This window comes from Lagopus leucura, unplaced genomic scaffold (genome assembly GCF_019238085.1).
Source record: "Lagopus leucura isolate 7727_CA_CO unplaced genomic scaffold, USGS_WTPT01 Super-Scaffold_760, whole genome shotgun sequence".
Taxonomy (NCBI): Eukaryota; Metazoa; Chordata; class Aves; order Galliformes; family Phasianidae; genus Lagopus; species Lagopus leucura.
Genome location: NW_024962257.1, coordinates 788744 through 801318, shown reverse-complemented (window position 1 = coordinate 801318; position 12575 = coordinate 788744). Strand labels below are relative to the sequence as shown.

Below are 12575 nucleotides of genomic sequence, written 5' to 3'. Positions count from 1 at the left end.
CAAAGGGTGTCAAGGACAGCACTATAGACATGGTTCCCAAAATTCTCTCCTGTACTCAGAAGCTTCCAAAGACATTCCAGGTTATACGATACCAGGATAGACTGGTGCAATCTTAAATTGAAACTGGATTGTGTTCTCTATGCCAGAAGTGGATTTATGAGATGGTACCAAGAAGCATCACAGTCTGGTTCAGTGGAACATTTTCTGATCCTTCATGTGAGTCTCTCTGTCCAAATTATGCCTTATAACCCTTACAGCTTATGGAACAACATCCCCAACAACACGAGCTGAAGAAAACATTGGTAAACAGGAAGCATTGGTGTGAAAAAGAACAGAGGAGGGGTAGGTGAAAGAGAAGTCAGCCAAACTTCTAAGAAGGGAGAACAGAGGCTGCACATTCCCAAACAAATTCTGGAATAAGACTTTGTTCAGTGAAGATGGTGGTAAAAAGGTTGATTGTGCACTACTGGGACATCGGGTACCTGAAGGAACATAGACAGAAAGGGGTGCAGGCCAAACCTGTGTTCTTGCCAGTGTTTAAGAAAACCCAACTCAGAACCATTTGCCACATACGGCAATCATACACAGTCCGTTGACTTGCTGCTGGGAAGGAACTCTTCAGATTTAATTGTTCTGATACCTTCACAGTGAGGAACATTTTTTCTTTACCAGATTTCTTCCAGGAACTGGTGTTCTAGAACCTAACTTGGGAGTTAAGCTGGGGCACTGGACATCAAAGTGTGCTTCCCCAGCTCTGTACCTCTCACATGAGACCATAAGCAAATCACCCCGCTTCCATTTCCATCTCTAACAATGGGGAAAATAATTTCTTCCACTGTTCGTTCTTAGTTCACTTTGCTTAGTTCAGTAATCCAGCAGATAGGAAATATGTCACACGGAGTAATCATAACATGCTTAACATAGTAGAATCCTGATTTTGTAGGACTTATCTTATATACCTACACGCCCTGATACTACAATCATCATCAGCACCAGAGATGGTCATCATAGCTAAGCGATGAGTACGTCCGTAAGGACACACAGGTACGTGCACACCAACCTTGGCCAAGGTCAGTGCTTTCTGATTTCTCAGTTAAAACAGCTGCTTTTACTAAATAAGAAGTGCTAACGGAACGAATTCTGTTGCCTGAAAAATACAGCTTTGCAACCGCTCAGTCAGCGCAGACACACCTGCGCGCCGCTCTCAGAATCGCCGCCTTCGCCTGCTGGCTGGAAGCTGATCACTGGCACTCGCAGTGATCCTATTCCAGGCTGTGCTGACACTGCCCTCCACATTTTAGCACTTGGGTTACTTTACTCGGTTGTCTGGCTGCATGTGCAGACTAATGCTCTCATTCTATGCGTAAGGAAACTGAATCACAGACACTGAAAAAAAGTAAACTTGTTGAGCCAACTTAACAAGTTTGCCCATATTTTTACGCTGCGAATGTTCCCTACAATGATAAGTCTCAATTACATTCATCTATTCCTCAGAGTTCAAAACAACTTAAAACTGCCACTGAGTGCACGCAGCCTTGGTAGAGGATATTTGAAAAGCAAATGCTTCTCCCACCCTCACACAGCTCCAGTTCACATAAAGTAAGAATTCATGAGTAAGAAAGTAGGCATCACCTGTGACATAGAGCTTACACCAGTCACCAGGTGCTTCAGAAAGAAGGAACACCAGAAAGTGTGGATATAACACTTGCAGTACTTAAATATCATTTAAAAATGCAGAGGGAATGCGAAGTCTCATACATAAGCTTCAAATGCTTGTAGCGTTTTTTCTTAGCTGTACAGCATGGCAACTAACTTGCAACCCAATCCCTTTAATAAAATGTTTCCTTTCATGAGATTTTTTTGCCCGGTTTCATGCAATGTTCTCCTCCAAACTTTGATCACAATTCACATGAAGCAGCACTCCTGACTTGCATCCCTTACTTCATTTCTTCATACAGCATCACACTGTGTCTTCGTCTGCCTTCTGACAGCAGCTGCAGCCTGAGCATGTCAGTCTCACGTGATTCTTAGCAGTGATTTTGAGATTACTGCCCTTCCCCCAGAGAACAATGTTTTTCTAACTCAAAGATGACACGTGGGGTAGCATATATAATGACAGAGGAGTGGAAAAGGCACTCACAGACACGATCACCACCGATAGCCTCAAAGATTCTGCAGAAATCAGCTTCTGTGCTCTCTACAGAAAGAGCAGCTGTGGAATCCCTGATAGCACGCTGTTGACCTCTCTCCTGTTGTAGTAGAGCATTTCCCAGGGCTGCAGAATACCAACAGGATGGCTCTGTTTCCATTCAAACTGTTTATGTACAATTTCTGCACGTGCCACCTCCCCTCAACGTTAATGGTTTGTTGGTTTGTTTGCTTTTCATGGCAGCTGGGTAACGCACACGTGATACTTAGAGAAGAATTAGCCAGCTTAGATGAAAAATCCTCATCAGCTGCACTAACCCAGCAGCAGCACATGGCACCCCGTCTCCTGAAGGGCAAACATACCAGACAATCCACGTTGCTCCCTTGGATACTGTTCTCACTGTCATATCCGATGGCATGCTGGATGGGACACTGTTCAACTGGAAGTTTCACTAAACTGCTGTTGAGAGCTATTAGAACACTGTAATAGGTGTGACTTACTGACCGGAAGAGTCAGTAAACAAATAATGTACAAGTGACAATACAAAAATAGTGCAACAGCAATTAGCGGTGTGACTCCATGAGTAATGAGGAAATTGCTTTGACCCACTTGATGGCGGTAGCGACAAAATCTCAAAAATAAATCAATTCTATCCTAAACTTACGGATTTTCTGTTGTGACATCAGCAACACCTTTTCCAGGTCACCAACAACAGCGATGTTTGCCACAGGCCGTTCTCTCTCTGACACACGAGCCCACGGGAAGCAGAGCAGGAGCTGCGCTGCACGGCGCCGGCAGCACCGCAGGTTTGGACGCACGGCAGCACGCGGCCACCGCGTCCCGTCCATCAGGAGCGGCCGCGCAGGCAGCTGCCAGCAAAGCACAGCGCAGCACCCCGGGCCACCACCCGCCATCCCTCCGTGCAGCACAGCTCTCAGCCGGGCACCGCGCCTCCTTCTGCTCTGCAAGGTTCGCACCGCGACCGCGTCTACTTCAGGCACGGTGCGCAGCTTTGCCTGGGCTGCCATAGACGTGCTGGCGTTCTGCGTGCAGCTGCGCGAAGGCACACCGACATCGGTGCCTCCCCACCGGCCCCCTCTGTGCCAACACAAGCATCCAGAGCGCGAACCGGCGGCAGCGCCACAAAACCAAACCCGATCAGTCTGTGCATGCTTCCTGTCCTCTGGAATCAGACCACGTATGATTTCTACTTCTGATGGAAGAGGAACGATATCTAAAACAGAAGTGAGATTATTTTAAGGCAAAAGAATAATTCTTCAGTATGCACATGCAAAAATATTCTATTTCTTTGGTGAAAATACTGTTCACTACAAAACCAAACAAATAAACAACCTTCAGGCTGCTTTCCAATTGTAAGATGACTGAGAACGAGTCCTCGTTTATCCCATTGAAAGAAAGAAACTACTGTCTTTCTTTCTAACTTTGAGTTTATCCCCAGTGGTGTTCCTATCCCAAAGGGTGCCAGTGCCGCAGGAGAGAAAGTCAACACCAAAACGAAGGCCCAGCATAGCGAGGGCTGGGACTACAGGGAGCATCGGCATGGAACGCAGCAGTTTCCACACAGTTATCAAAGGTGTGATGAAAAAAATCACAGCACAACAGTGAAGAGAAGTTGTATAGAAGTGGCACTGTGCACTGAGAGGGGCAACGAATGGTGGGAAAGTAGCATCCTGCTGTTTCAATATAACTGCAGAGTTAGAAGGGGAAAAAGGGAAAAAAGACCAAAAGATGACATGACTGGGAAAAAACAAAACAAAAAAAAACAAAAACGCCCCACGGCAGAGCATCCCTCCAGGATAAGGCTGCGTGGACGGGAGGCTTCACGCTCCTCTCCCCGCAGCCCCGCTCCGCCAGCGCTGATCAACCGCCCCGGCGCCGCAGCTCCGGAGCGGAGCGATCGGGAGCGTTACCGCCGGCGGAGCTCCCGGGCCGCAGCCCCTCCCTTCTGGCGGGACGGACAGAGCGCGGTCCGCGGCCCCGGCTGCGGGGACCCGACCGGGGCAGGAGCAGCAGCCCTTTATAGCCGGCTCACACCTACACGCCGCTGCCAGAGCGCTGCAGCGCTGCCCGGAGCCGCGTCCCCGCCCGCCGCACCGCACATGGAGCCCCGCCGCCCGGCCCCGCTGCCGTTGGTGCTGCTGCTGCTGCTCGCCGCCGGTGAGTGCCGCTTCCCGGGAGCTGAGGCGGGGGTTGGGGCGGAGCGGGCAGCCCTCGGAGAGACGCGGCGAGGCGCATCTTCCCTCCCGAGAAGCGGCCGGCCCGCTGCGGCCAGGAGAGCCGCCTGTCCGCTGCCGAGCGGCACGGAGCTGCCGCGCTGGAGGTCCTTTGACTCGTCCTCCCTTTACTCTTAAATCTCATGTTTCAAGTTCAGGATCTCCAGACTGCAGCCCGCACGTAGGGCAGCCGGCTGCTCGCCCGCCGAGGCGCCGTGCCGGGACACATCGTAGGCGCTGCTCGCGGCGGCACGGCGCGGCGGCTCCCGCAGAGCGAGGCGGGCGCAGTGAATAAGGTACGGGTGGGTCCGTAATTACAGGACCCCCACCTCCTGCCTTACCCTCACAGACAACGCACTTGGCAAATATTTAATTTTTTGGATCCTGCTTATTAAATAGGCGTCCCGTAATAGAGAGCAGTTGTAATAGTTTACAGTTCATTTCCTCGTAGATTTTCTGAGGTACTCATCAATGCAGAACCTGACTGGACGTATTTCTTCCATGCTCCTGTGGAGCTATACCCTCCTTTCTAAGCAGCTAGTGCACAGAAAAGTATCCGCTAATTTTAGGTTCCTGCGGTGTCGTGAAAGAACCCCACAGTATTTAGCACTGCCACACGACAGAGCGCGGCACAGCACGGCACAGCCCGGCTCTCACTGCGCCCGCTCGGCCCCCAGCCCAGGAGCACCGGGCGCAGGCATGGAGCGCAGGCAGAGCGTGCGGCTCAACAGACTGCTGCTGCACCGCTAGGATAAAAGCCACTTTTCCAGAAGAGCACTCAGCTGCCTAAAGTAAGAGATTCTCCTTTGTCTTCCTGCACTTCTTCACACATCCCACTCATTCCTGAAGCAGGTCCTCTGTACAAGCTGAGCAGGGGCTGGGGGGAGGAAAGAAGGGCAATCACAGGATTAAAGACCGAGGGAAGGCGCTCACATGATGGGGCCAGCAGAAGGTCCCACTGGACTCACTGCCCCAATTCCACTTCCTGACCTCAGCGTGCCCCTGTTATTCCTTCTGCACTTTGTTCCTCCTCCAAGCCTTCATCCTTGCTTGGCCCAAACCTCAGCAAGAACATCAAGGGAAGCGATGAAAGACTGTTTCACTGCTTGTGGCAGCCTGGAGTGATCATTACAGAGAGGGCCTGCCTTCAGCCTGATGGCTCTGAGTCAGGCTTTGCACTCACCCGTTCCGTAGGCAGGGAGCAGGGAGGGAAAGGTAATTTACCTCTTTCTCAATGCTTGTGCTGCACTATCAGGCAAATGTATCTGTCCAAAGAAGTTTGCTATTTCTATAAGCTGTAGTTGTGTATGGCAGTAGTCTGGGCAAAGAGAGGAGGTGAGAAAGGCCGTTCCTGAGGGCTTGTGAAACCAGTGGACAAATCTAAGCCAGAAAAAGAAAAAAGTGGTAACGCATACAGTTTGAGGGCATCCACTCCTGGCAGGACCTGGGAGATGCATCAGAAAAACTGCTCACTCCTAGTTCTCAACCTCCGAACTACTGGAACACTATGACCTTACAAGGAAACATCACTATAGGTAATCCTAAATATACTTGACATCAAAAATGTTTCTGTGGCCTCCGCCTTTGATAGCATGGCTTAGAATTTCTTATAAAATCCACATGGACTATACAGGATGCCAATGATTAATGCAGCTGTGTATCACAGTTCACTAAAGCTCTGTATCTCAATAAAAATACAGTATCGAAAAACTTTGCGACCCTTGCAAAGGGAAAATGGTATAGGAAGTACGGCACAACACAAAAAACTCATGCTTCTTAAGTGCCTTTTTCCCCCTACAAGCAAACAGAAATTTAAGGGACTGCTGTTTGTTTGTTTGTTTTAAATATTATTGCAAGGTAGGCAGCCAGAAAGCCAGGAAAAATTATATAGGAAGGTGTGGCAGAAAATATCTTGCAAAGACATGATAATCATGACACAATGCACAGCACAATCCAAGCTCTCAAGAGCCTGCATAGGCAGCAATCCAGAAGCTTAAACTCCAATGGCAGGACTCCAGTGTGGGCAACAAAATTACAGATTTGAAATCAAGCGCAACACAACCGTAACGGATTACCTGGTGCTACTTTCTCTCAGCCTGTTCTCTCTCTACTTTCTCTCAGTCTGTCTTCACTTCTTACTTAATTTCACTCTTCAGAAAGCCATGCATAGCCTCTAATCTCCGTGACTTAGTTATTAAATTCACAAGGACAACTACAGAGTTTGTCAAACAGCAGTGGGGACAGAAGCAGTGCCTAGAGCCATGCTGGGATTGGTATGGATTTGTTTTCCCTTTGACCTCCACTTGTAAAGCGGCTGCCTGGCACCCATTTACGTGGACAGACCTCGTCAGGGCTTTGGGGCTGGTCTGGCTTTCACCCTCCCCTCCAAAAACCCTTCTCTAAAGCTTTCTCTCATCAGCTGAAATTTTAGCAAAGGCAGTCACAATTCCAGATACGTGATGATCACAGGAATTAAATATTGCAAGCTTTTTGAAAGCTCTAACTGTCTAGACTCAAACTGTCTCGCTGTAGAGTATCTTTGTACACTTGCTTGTATTTATTTCCTGTGACCTCTTGATATCACAGCAATGCATTTGTAATTTCTCATACACATCATTAAGCCAACAAATTAAACCCAGTCTGGTTCCCTCCCTTTTTCCTCAGCCACAGTATTGTCTCCAATGCAGCCACACACGATTTGCATGACAAACAAGAAAACTCACAGACAATGAAGATCCATTCCACGCTTAAAAACAGGAGTTACCCCCAAATGGCCTAGTAAAAGCATGGCTGCTTTTTCAGGAATGCACAATGGAACCCTCGGGGATATTCCCATCCCGACAAGAAATGAGCAACCGCTGTAACAACAGATGTCACAGAACAACTTAAAAATGCATCTTAATCATAAACTATGTGGAACTGCACAAGTATGTCACTCCACTTTTCAATTTTTGGATTTTATCCCACGGAAGTTCTGATAAAATATTCTGGAAATGGTTTTAGGCTGCTTATACACTCATGCAACCCTTACCATGCTGATACCCTTGCTGCTTCTGTAGTTCTGCGGGTTCCAGGAGTCTCCTTCATTGCTTCTGTCATACTGAGGTCACAGCGCTCTTGCAACAGACCTTTCCTGCAGTCATATTCACAGCATCTGGTACTGCGCAGTCTTGGTTTGCGCCTGGATGACTAGGAGCTCTAATATAAACAAACTGCAAGAACAAGTTTGTTTCCTTTTCTTTAGCTTACATGGCACACTTCCGGGAATTACACTTGAGCTCCCCAGGGAGAAGACAATTCACTGCTTCCACCTTACCTGGATTTAAATAAGGGATTGGGATTTCTCCAAAGTTGGCAAACAATTCCCTGATGCAACCAGGAACAGAATTTACAAAGTCTTGCCTTTGTCTTCCTGTTTTCTACCCCTCCTGCATCTTCTTTCCCCGCTGCCCAGGAACTGCTACACTCCGTAAATTCTTCACTTCCCTCAGGGGTTTCCTCAGAGTTACAACCATCACTCAAGCAGCCCCAGCTTTGCCATCAACTGCTGTCGCAGTTCCTTTGGCCACCACACAACTCCAGCCAAATTTCCCCAAACACTCAGGAGTGCAAGCTGCTCCATTTGTAGCACTGCAGTTGCTCTGTAAGTTTTTTTCAGCCAGGAATGCACTGCGTGTGAAAGTAACTCTTGCAGTGCTGTTGTAGAGATAACAGTTTGGTTATGCCTCAAAGGTACTCTTCTACTACCCAGAGCTGAAAGCTGTTACTTCAGAGCTGCAAAGGAAGCAGACATGACCAGGTATCCACAACAGCACCACAGAGATTCCAGAACAGTCTCTGAAGTCCTGATATTCATTATCATAGCTAGAAGAAAAAAACGAAAAGGCTGTGTCTGAGTATTTCATCCAATACAAAGTAAACAGTTTTTCTTCCACAGTTTATGGAGGCACTTTGGGGGAAGCCCACGTTAGGAACCGAAGAGGAATTCTTGAATTGGCGGGAGCCATCAGATGCACTACAGGGCGGTCTCCTTTTGCCTACCTGCGCTATGGGTGCTACTGTGGCCTGGGAGGAAGGGGATGGCCCAAGGACAGAGTGGACTGGTAAGCATAACTTCTTATCTGGGTAGCAAAGTGCTGAATGCTTGCAAATACCAAAGCAAGAAGTCTGAATTGTCAGTTAGGCCCAGTTAACATCAATGTGGAACTGAGTTTAAACACAATTCAGAGTGCTAAGAAACCTTGAAGCATTAAAATGGCATTGGTGTAGATCTATGCGAGTCTTCAGCTGAAATTCTTACCTTGCCAACACTGGCCTCACAGTACAACATAGTTTCCTGGATGTTACTGCTTGGCCAAGAGCTGAAGAACTAAAGACTTCTTGGAGAAGTTTTAAAAGCACAAACATTCAGTCTATTAAAAAAAAAAGTCATTGAAAAAATCTTTTTATTTTAGTTTTGCTCAGCCCACTCTATTAGTATTCAAAATAAGACACAAAACTGTGTGAAATTCAACCTGATAAAAATAACATTTGAGTAAAACTAATAACAAGTTCTTACGAAAATGAGCATGAAAAACAGTCCTCATATTTAGCACTAGGTCTCATTGCACTGACTGGCATTAATTTAATTTATAATTGAACATTAGCTGACAGGAAGATGATTTCCTGGTGACAACAGTTACATAAGGGTTCACATTTTCAAGCTTACCATTACAGTGATGCACCTCCCCACCACACACTGCAGCTCAAGTTCCCACTTAGCAGACAGGTACTACTGTAAATCAGAAGGAAAACACCTGATGTTTACCATTAGAGCAGAACATACAGAAAGCCAGTATCTGAAGCTTTTGTGGTCAGACCTTACACCTCTACAGCCTTTGCCAACGTATTTCAGGCCTTTGGGTATAAAATGCTATTATTCTTGAGGCTGCTACTTTGATGGCTAGAACACATAGGAAAAGAAGGCCCAGTTCTTGGTCACTTACATATCTGAAGATAAGGATGGAGCATCTGCAGTTTGCCAGTCTTGCCTTGTAGGTCTGATTTTCACTTCTGTAAAGTCCCATGGTAACAAGAAGGCTCCTCTCAGAGCACGGCTCATTATTTGTGGCTGGGTTTTAGCAGCCACATGACACTAAGAACAAGGTAGAAGTGAGCATGTGTACTCTGCTTCTGCATTTGATCAGGAACAGTGCTAATTAACGCGTAGCATCAAATGCTCTCATCAAGTATTTCTTGAAGTTATAAGCTGTCCTGTGGACTGCTTACATTCAGAATTCGATCTGCTAACAAGTAAATTATTCACATAATAGTTACTGCCTCTTAAATGTATCCCTATCACTTATAAATGTGCACATGGAGACAACTGCTTTCTGTATTGCTTTTACAAGACAACATCTAAAAATCCAGAAACATATGTTCTATTCTTCAAAGGCTTAAAAGCTATTGTAAAAAATTAAGCCATATTTTTGTAGACTACCATTTTTTGTAACCATATGAAGACTGGCACAAAGCTGTGGCAAAAGCAGCCCTGCTGCTGGGTCATTCCTGTTAGTCCTGCTACCAATGCTCCGAGTGTAGATTTTTGATTGTTTTCTTTTGGAAGACTTATTCCTACCTAGAATGGATGCACTGAGCTACTTCACAGGCATTGTGATGGTCAACTGTTCAGCGCTGCAGGATGTTTAAATGAAGATTGGTAATCATTTAATAAGCATGGGGAAAAAAAAAAGTAGTAATTGCAAGTGGGAAAAAGTGCTGTGAGCTCTATTGCAAACAAGTTCCTCAGGCAAGCTGAACACCACCTAAACATCACGTGCCTACAGTAATACGATGCTTTTAGGCGGAAATGGAGTGACTGAACACAAAGAGCTCACTGATACATCCTGTTCTTCCACTGAGTCAAAAAGAGCAGCTGGTTTGCAGTAAGACATCTGGGGTGATATGCTATGGCCTAACAGGTCCGCTGTTAGCAACTGTTACAATAACATCAATAATTGGAAGAAAAATAAGGCAGTTATTATCTGGCAAACTGTGCTGGTGTTTAATCATCACCTAGAGAGATGCTGCAGAAAGGGCTTACCTTCTGAAGTAGTTACTTTATTGCAAACTAAAAACATTTCAGATTCTCATGGATGAAAACACAGGGGAAGTTCAATGAGTTCAACACGTAGCAGACACTTCAATCATAATACAGGCAAAATGTTCTGCATCATACCTACTAACCAATTAGCTTGTTTTGATTCCTGAGTAGGTAACTGTTTGCATGGATTATTTCATTCCTATCACCTATAGAAACGTGCCACTCAAAACCATCCAGATATGTGGCTGTAAATTACCACAGCATGCATTAAGGCAAGCCCATTTCTGTTATTCCCAGGTGCTGCTTTAACCATGACTGCTGCTACGGTAAGGCAGAGCAAGCAGGCTGTCACCCCAAGATAGAAAGTTACCACTGGGAATGCGAGGACAACACTGCTGTGTGTGGTGAGTGGACAGCTCTGGTTGTGAGTTTAGTTTGACTTGTACCAATTGTCTCAGGGACTTCACAGAAAGACATTCATTAACTAACCACAAAATCCTTACTCTGCCTTCCCTCCATTTCTGACTTCTTTGCCAGAGCAGGCTGTGTTTCCAGAAAGTACGGCTCTCCAACCGAATCCAATTTCCTCTTCTAAATTCCCACTTGCTGACACACAACCAGAATTCCAATCTGCAAGTTTCCAGTACTCTTTCAGTAGCACTAAAAATCCGGACCAAACACACAGCACAGAAATGACACTGGCCACCTTTTCACTCCAGCTACAGGCAGCTGATGTGTATGAGGGAGCCCACGTTACACCACACCCTACACCACACAGACCCTCTACTCGCTAATTTCCTCCATTGCTCCGATCCTTTAATTTCTTACTGAATTCCTTAATAAAGAGGAAGTGGCAGTAAGCAAGGGGAGGTGGGATTTAAGCTGAAAATGGAGCATTCTTGCATCCTTTATTTCACATATGCAATTCTTAATGCTACATCCTGTAACTGATCAAAGTGCACATGAAATGGAAACGTTTTTCCTGATTTCTGCCCCAGAAGGACATGCAGGAGGGGTACCCACTGCTTCCCAAAGAGGAACTGTTTATCAGAGTTCCTTTTGAAAGGCACTACAGATGTTTTGCTGAAGCAAACCATGCTTATGTATCCTCTATTGCTGAGCTGTCCTTGCATGGAGCTCAGTCTAAAGATGGAAGAATTCCTAATACACGAAAGCAGTGCATTACTAAAGCTTAGTGCAGTTCCTATTGCATTTCAACTACAAGAGCAAAACGAAACATTACTGCTGTTCTATGAAAGGTAATGAACACTATACGGTGAACGTGGGAGGCAGTAATTGTACTTTCATTGGGTATTTTTATTATTACTACTTCAAACTAGAATCAAACCTACTTTGTTTTCTTTCAGAATCACTAGAAGACAAGTGTCAAAAAATGGCATGTGAATGTGATCGTGAAGCTGCCAAATGTTTTTCTAAAGCTCCCTACCATACCAAGTACCTCCTGTGGCCAGATATCATGTGTGGTGAGGTTCAACCTTTGTGTAGATATTAAACACACAACATCAGCCCCTATGAAAACTCTGTACTTACTCGAAATCTGCAAAGATGGCTTTTGTCACAGTAGTGACAGGAAATGATTTTTCTCTTTCTCGTCCTTCCCTCCTGCCACTCCTCTGCCTTAGAATGGCCAAAGTAAACACTTCTCTTCTTATTTACTTTCTACAATACATGGACAAAAACCAAGTTCAGTAATTTGGTTTAAGCTTTTCTTTACGAAGCTCAAATTCTTCTTTAGTATTTATCAGTTTAAGGTGTAATTGACTGATTTGTCTGAATCACAGAATGGCTTGGGTTGGCTACCTTTCCCATCAGAGTTTGATCTCACACAACAGCAGTTTGCACAGTTCAGGAGCTTGTAACTCACAGGGACATAAAAATGGCTTCAGCTTGTTTCCATAGTTTTGGGAGACATTTTAAGAAAAGGAGAAGTCAGTAACAAAACTACTGACAAACACATTTTTCCGTAACTGATAATTTTAACAGCTTAAGAACAAGGAATGGTTTATCTTCATCCACCTCAACTTATTTGTAGTGAGAGGAATACAAAACAAATACAAGAAATGCAAGTCAAAGGTAATGTCAAATACTT

The 12575-nt window shown here is 45.7% G+C and overlaps 1 protein-coding gene across 2 annotated transcripts; it reads left to right on the top strand.

Annotated features, from left to right (window-relative positions):
- Positions 1 to 4269: 4269 nt before the first annotated feature.
- Positions 4270 to 12166, top strand: PLA2G10 (phospholipase A2 group X). Of its 2 annotated transcripts, none has more exons than XM_042864403.1 (4): positions 4270 to 4327; positions 8321 to 8486; positions 10763 to 10869; positions 11833 to 12166. In XM_042864403.1, the coding sequence occupies exons 1-4, from the start codon at positions 4270 to 4272 to the stop codon at positions 11976 to 11978; spliced, it is 477 nt and encodes a 158-aa protein (XP_042720337.1). In that variant the 3' UTR covers positions 11979 to 12166. The 2 variants fall into 2 exon arrangements, with proteins under 2 accessions (XP_042720337.1, XP_042720338.1); XM_042864404.1 differs by lacking the exon at positions 4270 to 4327 and adding an exon at positions 4637 to 5918.
- Positions 12167 to 12575: the final 409 nt, after the last annotated feature.